At 37.0% G+C, this 14,709-nt stretch overlaps 1 protein-coding gene across 5 annotated transcripts in view; it reads right to left on the bottom strand.

Moving 5' to 3' along the window:
- The window catches only part of si:ch211-272n13.3 (ankyrin repeat domain-containing protein 26), a 157,274-nt gene that overhangs the window by 38,544 nt on the left and 104,021 nt on the right, over positions 1-14,709 (bottom strand). For all 5 annotated transcript variants that reach the window (XM_060839792.1, XM_060839797.1, XM_060839794.1 and 2 more), the window contains 6 exons: positions 10,204-10,231; positions 7,279-7,420; positions 6,632-6,845; positions 4,995-5,178; positions 3,242-3,376; positions 1,351-2,319 (listed from right to left, as the gene is read on the bottom strand). In XM_060839792.1, the coding sequence (XP_060695775.1) occupies positions 1,351-2,319; positions 3,242-3,376; positions 4,995-5,178; positions 6,632-6,845; positions 7,279-7,420; positions 10,204-10,231 (1,672 nt within the window). The remainder of the gene's footprint in view (positions 1-1,350; positions 2,320-3,241; positions 3,377-4,994; positions 5,179-6,631; positions 6,846-7,278; positions 7,421-10,203; positions 10,232-14,709) is intronic.

Genomic DNA, 14,709 nt, shown 5'->3' with positions numbered 1-14,709 from the left:
GGGAAAGAAGTTTGGAATACAGTTGATTCACAGGATAGAGGTCAAAGTGTTGAAATGGGAATTGGAAGTCTCATAAATGTTTAGTTGTTCAAAAGAGGGGCTTAAGAGCTTTGGAAAGAAGCAAATTGTTGCAACCCCTAAGCCCAAGTTTTGGTCAAAAATAAGAAATCAACACAATGAACTTTGATGAGATCATGAATGACAGCAGCAGTAATGAGGTATTGTTTGAGATTGCTGTAGAACATTGTCCAAAGTTGCAGAGTGGATGCTTTGAGCAAGATGGTAAGGAGCTTGATGATGGCTTCTGGGTGGGAGAGTTATTGAGGGAAGAGGATGGGGTCAGTTCGGGTTTCTGCTCACGAGGTAACAGCAACAAGCGGTCTTCAGCCTAAATGCGATCTTTTCTGAGCTACATGTGGTTCTGAAGAATCACTGAACTCGAAAGGTTGACACTGCTTTCTCTCAACAGATGCTGCCAGATCTGCTGAAGTTCTCCAGCAATGTCTGCTTTTGTTTCAGATTTACAGCATCTGCAATTTATTTTTTCCCAACTGGATGTTATCTGATATAGAGGAATTGTCTAATGAGCAAGGGCTAAACATGGGACTCCACTCATTGCAGCTCAGAAGAATGAGAGGTGATCACTTGAAACATAGAATTCTTAAGAGGCATGACAGAATAAATACTGAGAGGTCATTTCCTCTCATGAGAGTGTTTAGGGCGTAGACTTAAATTGGCACCCCTTTATTCTGAGACTGAGTTGAGGAGGGATTTTTCTCTTAAAGTTGATTGTCTTTGAACTTCTTGCCACAGATGTGTATGGGTAGAGTCCTATAAGAAATACATAGATCTTGTTCAGTCGGGGAATTAAAAGTTACAAGGATAAGACAGAAGGTAGATATGAGGAATGTTGGACCAGTTATTGTTCTAATGAATGGGAAAGCAGACTTGAGGGACTGAATGGCCTACTTGTTATCCTATTTCTTATAGTCTTACAGCTGCATACAATGATCATTTGCATTAAAGTTCTGTGAGGCATTTTGTATTTAGGGAAATACGAAGCATCCTATAAATTAAATTTCTTTCTTTGTATCTTCAATTTGAAAGTTACCACCATGCACATCATTATTAAACTCAGGATATGTAAAATAATTACAATGGAACACAACAGTAGATTCCAACAGCAGACCAAAAATATATTGTCCCTTATTTATTTTATCAAATTGTATTGTGGGAAATTTTACTTTCATCATTAGCAGTAAGCTAGCAAAGTCATAAAATTGAATTTAAAATTCAAAAGTGGCAGAAACAAAATCTGATTAGTTATTGAAATCTTAATTACCACAGTACCTCTCGCTCTATCTTCTCATTTTCAAACTTGCAGATTTGTTCTCTTTGTTCAATAGTCTTGCTCACTAGTTCCTTATTCCTCTCTTCCACCAAACATATCTGCCGTTCACCATCTTTTCGAAGTTTAGAAAATATGTCATTGAAGCGGTCCTGAACATCAGTGACTGCTTTTTCCTTCATAATACCTTTGTTTTGTGCATCTTCGAGCTGCTGCCGCAACAGCATGATTTCACTTTGGGCTTGTGCCAATCTCTCTTGCATAGACTCCTGACGAACTGTAAATTTGCTTATCTGTTCTTTTTGCAATTGATTGGTGTGTTCTAGGTCATTTATGCGAGCCTGAGATTGATTCAAGTTTCTCTGAACACTCTCCAACATAAGGTTTTTTTCAGCAAGAGAAAGTGTTGCACGATGAAGTTCGCTATCTAACTTATTGGCTTTTGCTTCCTCTTTACTTAATTTTTGCGACAAGCTGTTATTACTCTCACGGAGACTGGAAATTTCATAGTTTCGTTTTTCGTCTGAATGGTGCCATTCATCATGCTCCCTTTGAAGAATTTGTTCAGATTCACATTTAGCTGCCTGACTCCGTTCTAGTTCCTTAAGTGCTATACTTAACTGTGAACGGATAGCTTCCGTCTCAGTCTCTAGTTTTTCTTTATTTTGCTTCTCATGTTCCAGCTTGGAAGTTAACATTGAAATTTCAGTCTTCAATGAATTCAGTTGACTATTATACTGCAAAGCAGTGTGAGTTAAAGCTTCTTCGTTAAACTTCAAATCTTTTTTTGTGTCATCTAGCTTTTCTTTCAAAGCCTCAATCTGCTCCATGTACTTTCCCTGTTCTTCCTGATTCCGTTCACGGACACGAACCAATTCTAGTTTAAGTACAGCAATTTCATTTTGCAGTGAATGATTTTGCAGCATCACATCTTTTTCGTTGTCATTAACATCACAAAGGTGAGTAACAACCTTCAAGACATAGAATGTGACATTTGAATAAAGGATTCAATGGCAAAACACAAAAGCTAATATCATTATTACAGCAGGAATTAAACTTTTAATTCAACCAGGTAGAAAATCATCCACCTTTTAATTTTTTAAATTGTTTTAATTTTTCGTCAGTCCATTGACTGATTCAAGGTCTCGATCAGTACTACTTTGTAGCCAATCTCTAAAAGTGCATAGAAATAATCCATAATGCTTTCCTCTTTGATGATATAGTGCAATAATATATTAACATGGCTAGTTCTTTCTTTAAAACAGGGCCTGTACATGTGATAGCACGTACAATCTTCATTACACCACCTAAAAATATGAGGACTAAGAAGTCTACACAGAAATATCAAAAAATTGTAATTGAGGATATTGGCTGAAATGAAGAATTGTTGGCAACTTATGTTATCTGGAGGTCAGATAATAACAGGAAAATTTTAATACAGGTGGTCCACAGGTTGCAAATAGAATCAGTTACAAAGTTTGCTGACGAACAAGGTGGGTCAATATAAAAAGAGCCACCCATTAGTACAGAAAACATTCATACGTTGGGTCTTTAAAATTACATCCATGCCTGAGATCGTGCTTGCTTGGCACAAGTTTTAGTAAGTTGGACATTCATAAATCAGGGACCCCCAGTGCTTTTCTTAAGGAGAGAGAAACAGACTTGAAGCATTAACTCTGTCTCTCTCTCCACAAATGTCACCAGACTTGTTGAATTTCTCCAGCACTTTGTTTCCAGCATTTGCAATAAGTTAAAATTGAAATTCCTAAGAAATTTGAATTTCTTAGTCGATAGTATAGTATTTATAGTCAGATGCTCAAGAAGTAGGATTTATTTTTCCCACCACTTGCATTTGCACAATTTTAAGATAATCTGTGGTCATTGTTTACATACCTCTGCATTTTTTAATGCCTTCTTATCTTCCTCTTCTATTTCATGATTTCTGTGCAGATGGCCGTTGACGATTTCTCTGTGAATAGATTGTTCCCGGTTGAATTGCTGTTGTAATTCATTATGATCTTCATGAAGCTAAGAATATTAAACAAAGTTTAATTAATCTGTAGTTACAAAAATTATTTCAGAATTAGTAAGTTCAATAGGATTCTGTATTTTTTGGCACATGGTCTTTAAGTAAACACTGAACAAATTTTACTTTTGTTGCAATTACCTGATTCTATAATATATACATTTTACAAATATAACTTATTGCTTTAAAAAGACATCCTGACTGTTGAGAGATTAAAATGTCAAATGAAAAATAAATGGAAACAGCTTATTATTGACTCAATCCTGAAATTAGCAACACTATAATAAAAAAATGTTCATTTCATTTCAGAAAAAGAAGGCAGAAAACAAACAAACAATGGACGATCAATCTTTTGTAAGGATAACAGGTGTAGATTTACTATAATAAAGGATGTGGATTATTCATAGTTCCCAGAGCAAAGCAGGTTTCTAAATAAGGGAGTTCATTAATATAGAGAGAGTTATAGAGAGAGCTTGAGAGCGAGCGAGACAGTGACACACACACAGACGGAGGGAGGGACAGAGAGATACTGTCAGAAGCTGTAAAACAGAAGTGAACTGTCTATTAGAAATTATGATTATTTCTGAAGTGAAGTCACTATCCAAAAATGCAGTGCAGCACACATTTGAGTTGAAGCTTCAACAACTTGTGAAGTGCTTAAGGCACAGTAAAGGACTGCTTAGCTGGAAAGACCCGAAGATGACTCAGCTTGGTGGATAATAATGGGGAGAATCAAAGTGATATCCTGAGAGCTGTGGCACTTTGGCTTGGTCCGTAAAAGTGAAGGAATGTTTAAGAGCTATATACAGTCGAATACTTTTTTAAAAAATGGGTAGGAGTAAACCATATTTAGTCACTTTGTTTGAGACTTGTATCGCAAAATAACTTAATTTATGGAGTATTTGGCTTCATTCTTTCAGTAATGAATGGGATTTCAAAATGTCTTTGTACTAGTCTCTATGGGATCATAACAATTTGTTGAATACTTTTACCTGTCACGACAATGAGCAATTATTTCAAATTCTGCATAACTAAAACTTAAATTTCAAAGTCAAATGTTGTAGGATCCCATTACAGTGCAATTTTTGAACTTCTAGACATTACCTAAGTAGCACTAAAAAACAGCTCATGCTTGAAACCAAAGAATTTGTTTTATTTACAAGGTATCTTTGATGTAGAAATATATGACACTTCAAAAACTTTTCTTAATGTGCCTTAAATTGCCTTTTAGATTTCCTTCCTTTTGTACAGACTGCAAGAGGTTTAGGGAATGCAGCTGGAGAGAAAGCAAAGCGACTCTTTTTCAGAACTGGACTTGAAACATTAACTCTACTTTCTCTCCACTGATGCTGCCAGGTCTGCTGAGCTGATGTAGCTTCAGATTTCCAGCATCGGCATCTTTTAGTTTATTTTTGTGTAAAACATTAGTTAAAGCACATTTTTCAAAAAATGAATTAATAAATGTTGGAGAACTCATTTAAAGTTTTTCTTTAAGTACCAATGTAAAGGAAATAATTTAGTTCTCACATGTTCCATAATTCTTTGCATCTATATTTTCCAAAACAAAGTATAGAGTCTTTTTATTAGATCACATCATTACTTTGAAATAAGTCCAACAACCTGTTCTATGTTGTTGATCAATGATTTCCTTTCCATTTCCATGTTTCTTATTATTAGTTCCAATTCTTGTTTTGCTTTCAGCTCCTCACAGTACTGCAATTCCTTTTTTTGGAGTTGCTCACGGCTCTTTTCATATAATATTTCTGCAATCTTCCGTTTTTCTTCCTCTTGTTTCAGACTAAATCTTCATTCAAAAACATTAAAGATCATAGATATAAGAACTATATTGCAAATAATATCTATACACTTCATAAATTCAATCGGATTTTATTTTGCACACATTATAACCATGAATACTATCAAGAGTTTTTAAAATTAAGTTTTTTCTTAAACATCCTGTTCCACGTGCCATGTTGATTTCACTACCACTTCTCTGCAGGGGTGACCAAAAAGCCTGAAGAAAGGTTATTCTGCAGAATAACATCCTACCAACGCTGGAGAACATTAGTGTCTTATTTATGAACCAAGATAACAGGCTTGTTTCTTCCCGATAAGCTTTGGGGACATCTTCAAGTCATGAAAAGGCCCTATATAAATACAATTGTTTTCAGAAATTTGGAGGTATTTTGAAGAATACTTCACTGTCATTACTTTATTTTTCACAGGAGGAAAATAGACCAGAAAATCCTGGCATTTTCTACTGTTTAAAATTAGTGGATGGGAAACAGGAACCACTTTTCTGGGGAGGGAGATCGGATTCTTAAATACCCAGCATATACATTACGCTGTGTTTACCAAGACTGAAACAATATTGACCAAGCTAATGATTAATCTCCGTTGAAAAATTTACAGTGACACTCATCTAACATAAATATCAGTTTCTTTCAAAAAGACAAAAAAGTAACCACCTCAAGTAGCAAATTATTTTTTCAATAGCAAGGTTTTTAAAATAATGTCAAATCTATCATGAACTGGTTAAGGAAAGAGGTGAATGCAAATTTACAAATGTGAAAGATTTCAAACGCATTTATTGACTCATGGCAGTAGCACACGAATTGGAGGGGGAAGAGTACATTTAATTAGTGGGAAGACAGGAGGTGGGAATCTAGCTAGCTTCTTGTTTCTGGTCTGATAAAGTCCAGGGCAAGATGCTTGTGGATGGTCAGCATCCAATTGAGACTCTTAGGTTGGCAATTAATGCTCACTTATGCCCATTCCCACTATTGTTGGTGGAATCAACAGAGAGCCTGAAAAGAAAAATCTTGTCAGTGTTTGCTTGAGAGCTTGTGTTAGGCACTCAGTGCCACATTGAAGGAAACAGCAATAGGAATGTGCAGACTATACAATGAAAGCCACACCCAGTGCCTTCCATCTTTGTTTCTTTGCTTTGATCCTCCTTCTGTCCACTCACCTTTTGCTCGGGTCACTCGGTAATCTTGGTTGATACTCTTAGGGAGGGTGGGATTTCTGTACCTGGAATCATTAATTCCAGGAAGGCTTGCTACTGGCCTCTGAAATGTGTATTTGCACTTCATATAGCAGGGCTTTCCCAAGGGAAATAACGTGGGACTCTTACCAGCTTTATAGTCAGCTATCAAGACCTTTGCTGGAACATTGATTTTTGACATTTATCAAAATTTAGCATTGATCCAGATATAGAAAACTATATTGACAAATAATATATGCAAGAACGTTACTTGACACTATTAAAGTCAGTATCTCTCTCCATTTTCTGACACTCCAGTTTGGATTTCATTTCTTTAGTTTTGTCCAGTGCTTGATAGAGTTCTTTCCGTTCATTTTCCAGATATTTTACTTTTTCTGAAAGTAAGGCATAACGTTTCTTTTCCCGTTCAACTGCTCGCTCATATTCATGAACCAGATTTTGGATTTTCAATAAACTTATGGAGTCTGTCATTGGGAAAAAAAAATCATTATAAAAATAAATTATTTCATTAATTCACTTGACAATGTACAATTTATTAAAAAGTTAGAATTTCCTAATTGATACTGGGTACGATACACTGCATTTATTGGTTTCTCATTTAGGTCACAGAATTTAAACTCAAGAACAGATTGAATTCCATCATATGAACAGATTTTTTTGTTTGATAATTCCTTGCATTATTCGTATATATCTTGCTTGCCTGGTGTTAAGTTTTCAGCTGTAGTAAAAATTCCATAATCTAGGTCAAAATTGAAGTTGGCAAAATTGTTCTTACTTGCTTATTGTAAATCTTCTTTATAATAATAGAAGAGGAACAAAGTTGAACAATAACATTGGAAAACTTTGCATACAATGCAGTAAGAAGAAGAAAGAGGATTCTGGATTTACCCTCCTTACCTATTGCCTCTGTATCCAGCTGTGCAATAAACAGTGGGGTATTCTTATATGCAGAACTAGGGGATTCTGACCCATCTGTACCAGTATCAGAGGACTGTGTAAGATCATCCAGATCATCAGAAATATTTACTGGTCTAGTGAACTAAAACAGGCAAATAGAAAAATGGAATTGTGAACATATCAATAAAGTAAATTATTGTGCAATAAAAATGTGTGAGTGGAAACACTGAATAGGTGAAATAGCAGGTGTGAAGAAAAAAAGTTACTCTTTCAAGTTGACGGCCTTACTATGGAATGGCAAAGTGGAACCAGGGACGAAAAAACTAGGTAATGGAGGTAATGAGACAAGTACAGAAACCTGTCTCGTTACTCTTAAATGTCTAATTATCATGTTAAAAAAAAGTTTATCTTTACTATCATTCATTTCTGAATGGCGTGCATCGACCTGAAACATTAGACTTGGGTTTTACTGATAAGCTCGAAATTTCCAAATTGTGGTCACTTATATGGCCACATATATGAATAATGGAATATCTGTATGTATGTTGTATATTGCAGTCACTTCCTGAAAAGTCTGCAGAGGAGGAGTTACGGGCAGAAGTCATTGCCATCTCCTCCTTGCTCTTGCACTCTATATCCTGCTTAATAAAGCTGAGAAAACTGCCTTCTTTACTTACTGCTCTCTCCACCTGCCCTGACAACTTCAATACCTCTGCACATACACAACCAGGTCCCTTTGTGCCTGCATCTCCTTTAGGATCAGACCTCCTATTTTATATTGTTTTACAATGTTCCTCTGACCAAAGAGTATCACTTTACTCTTATCTGCCACCTTCTGACCCACTCCACCAACTTGGCAATGTCCTTTTGGAGTTACAAACCATCTTCCTCAAGGTTTACAATTCTTCCAAGTTTAGTGCCATCAGCAAACTTGGAAATTGTCACCTGCACATGAAGATCCAAATCATTAACACTTATGAGCAAAGGCAAAGATCCCAACACCAACTCCTGGAGAACTTCAATACAAACCTTCCTCCAGCCCAAAACAAAAATCCATTGACCATCGCTTTCTATTTTCTATCACTCAAGCAATTTAGCATCTACATTGCCAAAGTCCCTCTTATACCATGGCCTACAACTTGCCTCACAAATCTATTGAAGCATTATATCAAATACCTTCTGGAAATCCATGTATACTATGTCAAAAGGTTATCCTCATCAACATTTTCCATTACCTCTTCAAAAGTATTGCAAGTTAGCTAAACACTATTTCCTCTTTATAATAGTGGAAATACTGGCTCTTCCTAATCAACCCACAATTTTGCATGTGATTCTATCTCAAACAACTGTTTCAAAAAGATTCCCTACTACCAGAGTTAATAAATTGGTCTTTAATTGCTGGGATTTTTTGAACAAGACCTTAATATTGGCAATTCTTCAGTCATCCAGCACTACCTCAGAGTCCAGGGAACACTGAAATATTATAGCTAATGTCTCCACATTTTCTACCCCGACTTCGTTGAAAATCCTTGGATGCATTTCATCTGGCCCCAATGCCTTGTTAACTTTAAGTGCCAACAATCCATCCATCTTCCTTGTTAATTTTGAACCCTTCCAGTGACAGAGTTTCTCCCACTGTCACTACTGTCTGGGCAATCACCACTTTTTGTAAAGATAGATGAAAAATATTCATTTAATATCTCAACTATACTCTTGCAATCATCCATAAATCCCCTTTTTGATCTTTGATCAGCCTAGTTCTCTTTTAATAACTCTATTACTGTTTATATGCCTAAGTCAACTTTGGGATTCCTCATTATGTTAGCTGCTGGCCTTTTCCCATACTTTGTCTTTTGCTTTTTACCCCACAAACCTTTGGTATTCCTGTTGATTTTCAATTGTGTTTTTCTGCCTTATACCTGTTATAAAGCATACATTTCCTTTCCAAAGTTTAATTTTTACCCCCTTTGCCATCAAGACAGCTCTGGATTTGTTTATTCTACATTTTCCTTGCTTGGATCCAAATCATCTACTACTTAAAGGTGGCCCACAATTCAGTGACTGATCTTCAAGCTAACCCCTTATTACAATCAATCCTTCTCAGTTCTGTTAGAGACCAATTGAAGTCCACTAACTGGCTTTTCTTGCTCTGGGATGTTGTATGTCATTCTCCAGCATGAACTTAAAGTCATATTGTAGAGAAGAGCTACTTCAGCCCATTGAGCCTGCACTGACCTATCCACACTAATCTCACTTTCCAGCACTTAGCCCATAGCCTTATTATGACATTTCAAGTGTTCATGTACCTTTTAAAGGTTGAGAGGTTTCCAGCCTCTACTACCCTTCCAGGGGGTGGATACAATGATCCCTGTCTCCTAACCATTCTCTGACTGATACTTGATTCATTTGATCCACTTCATATCCAAGGACCAGGACCAACAATGCATCCTTCTTTGTTGGCCTGGACACATACTGCTAGAGGAGATTCCACCTAACACAATTCAAGAACATGTGCCTCTCGTTGCCACAGTATGATTCAAATCCAGAGCATGAGGCTGGTGCTCTGGATTACCAATTCAATGAAATTACCTCCCCTCCCAACCCTCAAATGATCATCTGTCTCGAGTGCATTTGCATTGCAGGTTTAGTGTTTCATGTCACCATGGCATCATAATCGAAGTACGAGCATGGAATTACATAAGCAATCTTACTCACTGGCAGTTAGAAATTGAAAGCAAAAAACTTTGAATGCCTAAGAATTTCAAGCCTGATACAAATTTCTGGCTATAAGCTCTTAAGGCTTAGAAATCCAAATGCAATTTACTCTCAGTTCACTGTGTGCAGTGCAAACCAGTTTATATTTTGTGCTGAGCTTCTATAAACACAAATCCATGTCATAGTATGGCTCACAAGATTGATGATTACCTTTTTACTTGCAGAAGACTTCGAAGGTCTGAAAAAGATATTTAAAAAGAGAGTGTGAACATTCAAATTGTGAACCAAAGTTTAAATGTAACCTGTTATGTCAAAAGATAATACAATGCCAAATTATGAACAAAATAAATTGTATGTTAGTAAGATTTTTTTCAATTTGCTACGGTTCAGTGATAGCATTCTCACCTGAGTTTCATTCCAGAGGCTTAACCAAAAAATCTAGGCTAAACAACTCAAAGTCTTTACTTTTCCAAGTAAATTCTCACAACTGAAATAAAAGGACTTACACCAACTGTAAGAGATGCTCTCTCACTCTCTACAAACAACAAACAAAACAGAAATTCAAGCAAAATTAAAAATGCTGTTTCTGCAAATACATTTTGCAAAAACTCAGCAGCAATAAAGTAAAACTGCAATACTCTGAGGTATAGAGGGATCTGAGTGCTCAGTACATGAAAAATAAAAAATTAGTAGGCAGTTAGAATGACTAGGAATGCCAACAAAATTCTGGAGTTTATTGCAAGGTTGATAGAAAAAGTGAATGTTGGGGATATTTTATCACACAGGGCTTCGGTTAGACGTTTATTGTCCAGAGAGCAGTTAGGAGTTAACCAGCTTGCTGGGGTGTCGGAGGTCTCACATTGGCCAGCCCAGGTAAAGCTGGCAGATTTTTGTCTTTAAAAGGCATTAGTGAACCAGACTTTCTTTTTAAACTGACAATTGACATGGTTACCATTCATTTATTTTTTTTTAAACTGAATTTACATTTCACACATTCCATGGTAAGAGTCAGACCATGGCCAGAACATTAGCCTCGGTTTTTGGATTACTAATGATATTACCTCAATGCCATTACCATCCCTTTCAGTGTTGAAGCATGTAACAGTGGTGATGAACCCTGATTAAGTAGAAAAATCAGCAAGTATGGGAACGTGCCACCTGAAATATGTGTGCCTTAAGGAGTTAAAGAATCAGCAAGTGGGATTAAAAGGTTTGACACTTCAAGAAAAACACAAAAATAAAATATCAAATTTTATAGTAATTTTTTCCATTTAAAGATAAAAGTTCAACAATAGCTTCTAATCAAGCGCAACCTTTTTTTGAGTTAGAGTCTGTTTAGGTCACTAATTTAAAACACAAAGTAAACCTGTCAGACTTCCTGAGTTCAATAACCTAACTCTTCAGCCTTCAATGTCTAGAATCCTGTGAATCAAATAAACCCCAGTAAGTAGATGTTATTATTCCCAGAATACATGTAAGAAACCTATCGAGTTGAAACTTGTAAATACATTTAGATTTTTAAAAACTATTGTTATTTTCATTATTGATGTAATGTCCAAATGTCTCACTGAAAATGGCAAGTTTAAAAATTAAGCGAATCAATGGAAGATATTCTACTTCAGGAGATTATTCTGAATTCTACTATATGCTCAAATAGGACTCTAAAGAATGACTTAAATAATAAACATTTAATTTTAATTCCAGTAAAAATGCACGCATAAAAACATGGAGCTGGAGTAGACCCTTGGAGCTTGCCCCGTATTCAATATAATCATGGTTGATCCTCTTTCTCCCCATATCCCTTGATGCCACTGAAGTTTAAAAATTTATCTCTTTCTAAAGTATGGTCTGAAACCTTGCCTCTACATCCTTCTTTGGTAGAGAATTCCATAGCACATCAGCAAAACTGAAGAACTGGCCACTGACGTCAGGAAGCAAGGTGAAAGACATACCCCTGCCTATAGCAAAGATGCTGAGATGGAGATGCTCGAATGCATCAAGCTCCCAGGAACGATGATTACCAGTAATCTGTCCTGGTTCACCCATGTTGACATTACAGTCAAGGAAACACACCACCCCCCCCTATTTCAGCAGGAGGCTAAGGAAATTCTGCACATCCATAAAGACACTTACCAAATATTATAGATGCACCATAGAAAGCATTCTATCCAGATGCATCACAGCTTGGTATGGCAACTGCTCTGCCCAGGACCAGAAGAAACTACAGAGACTTCTGAACATACTCCGTCACACAAGCCAACCTTCCATCCATTGACTCCATCTATACCTCTTGCTGTGTCAAAAAGGCAGCCAACATAATCAAAGATCCCTCCCACCCAGTTATAATCTCTTCCAACCTCTTCCATCAGGCAGGAGATAAAAAAGCTTAAACATACAAAGCAACAGCTACTTCCCCACTGTTATGACACTTCTGAATGGACCTCTCAAATCTGAAATGTAAATGTTGACCTTGCTCTATGTGGTTAAAAATCACACAAATCATTGCTCTATGTGCACCTTCTCCACCGCTATAACATTGCATTTTTTGCTCTATTACCCTGATGCACTTTGCATGGTATGGTCTGCCTGTATTGTACACAAAACAAAACCTTTCACTGTATCTAGGTACCTGTGACAATGATAAACAAAAAAAAATCAAAGTTCACAACCCTTTAAGAGAAGAAATCATTCCTCATCTCAGTTTTAAATGGCCTACCTCTTAGCCTGAGATAGTTACCTCTGCTTCTAGACTCCACAGTCAGAGAAAGCATCCCTCCATATCTAATTTGTCCAGCCCAATTATAATTTTATATGCTTCAATTCAATCCTCTCTCATCCATCAATTTCTAGTGGATACAGGCACAATCAAACCAATCTTTTCCTACAGGACAGTCCTCAGTATCAGTTGAGTAAGTTTCTGCTGCATCGTCTCTATTATGTCTTGAAACAAATACACCAGGTGTGATCTCATCAGCATGATGTATAACTGAAGCAAGACATCCTTATTTTTGAACTCAAATGCACTAGCAATGAACCTAACTGCTTTTTACACCTGCCTGTCTACTTTTACGGTCTGGTGCACAAGGACATTGAAACCGCTTTGAACATTCATATTTCCCAATACATTAGTAGTACTCTTCCTCTCTATTTCTCACACCAAAGTGCAATTGGTCACTAATTGTTGTCCAATATACCATTTCATGCTAGTCCCTTATTGGAGAAAATCAATCGAGTTTCTATACTTCCTACACCACTAAAACTGCTCTGATCAGAATTATGAATATCATCCTATGACTTGACCAATAAAACATTTTATTCTCTCCTTATTATCCTCAACGTACCTCCATCATCAGTTCAGGAGTGGGGATGTGTGCCAGTGATTGCATAATGTTCACCACATGAGCAACTCCTCAGATACTGAAGTAGTCCATATCCAAATGCAAGACCATCTGGACAATATCCAAACTTGGGCGGGAAAATAAAATGTAACATTCGTGCCACAAAAATGCAAGACAATGACCATTTCCACCTCTTAAATCACCAACTGCTCCTTCACATACAATGACATTAACATCACAATCTCCCACTAAATCTGGGGTTACTATTGGAGAGAAATTCAACTGGACTCACCTTATAAATACAGTGGCAACAAGACCAGATGCTAGGAATACAACATCAAGGAACTCACCTCCCGGTTTCACAAAGCGTGTTTACCATCAATAACGCACACATCAGAAGGGTGGTGGGATACTCTCCTCTTGTCTGGACGTATGCAACTCCAACAACACTCGAGCAGCTTGACAATCCAGGATAAAGCAATCCATTTGATTGGGACCACATGCACACATATCCAATCCCTCCACCACAAATGTTCAGTTGCAGCAGTGTGCACTATCTACAAGATGCACTGCAGAAATTTGCCAAGGGTTCTGAAACAGTACCTTCCAAACCCATGATCATTATCTTCTAAAAGGTCAAAGGCAGCAAAAGTACAGGTACACCACCCCCTACAAGTTCCCTTCTACGATATTCACCATGTTGACTTAGAAACATTGTTGTTCCTTCAGAGTCACTGGGTTAAAATCCTATAATAATTCCCTTCCCAAAGGCATTGTGGGTCTACTTACAAAACATGCAGTACAGTGGTTCAAGGAGGCAGCTCGTCACACCTCCTCAAGAGCAACTAGGAACGGGCAATAAGTGCTATGCTATACACCAGGTCAGACTCTCTCAAAACATTTTAAGGTAGCCCAGAAGCTAACTTTTCTAGTTGTTTTAAGCAGATGTAAGTTGGATACCCAGGAGTGACCCAGCTGGCCAAACCACTCTGTTTTAAACAAAACTGAATGTATTTACACACGAACAAAAGAAAATCGAATTTAGAATAACATAACTATTTGAAAACCCAACCGACACAAAAACACAACTTAAAGAGTTGTTCAGATTTTCTGCAACATCCCATAACACACCCCTTGGCAAAAAGGTAAGTTCAAACACAGGTTCCTTACAGGAGAGAGATTGCAGAGAGTTTGCCAGGAAACTCTGCTGAATTTGGGAACCTTCTCCCACAGCAGCTTTCTTTGATTAGCAGCTTCAAAAACTGCTTGTAAAAACCAAACCAGAAAAAACTCAGAACTGACCACTGCACTTTCATTGTGCAAGTGTTTTAATAAAAAACTTAAAAGCCTTTGCAAGTAGATATTTGCAGACGTATAG

Source organism: Hemiscyllium ocellatum, chromosome 19 (assembly GCF_020745735.1).
Source record: "Hemiscyllium ocellatum isolate sHemOce1 chromosome 19, sHemOce1.pat.X.cur, whole genome shotgun sequence".
Taxonomy (NCBI): domain Eukaryota; kingdom Metazoa; phylum Chordata; class Chondrichthyes; order Orectolobiformes; family Hemiscylliidae; genus Hemiscyllium; species Hemiscyllium ocellatum.
Note: the sequence above shows the minus strand (reverse complement) of the source record. Positions and strands in the feature narration are given on the sequence as shown.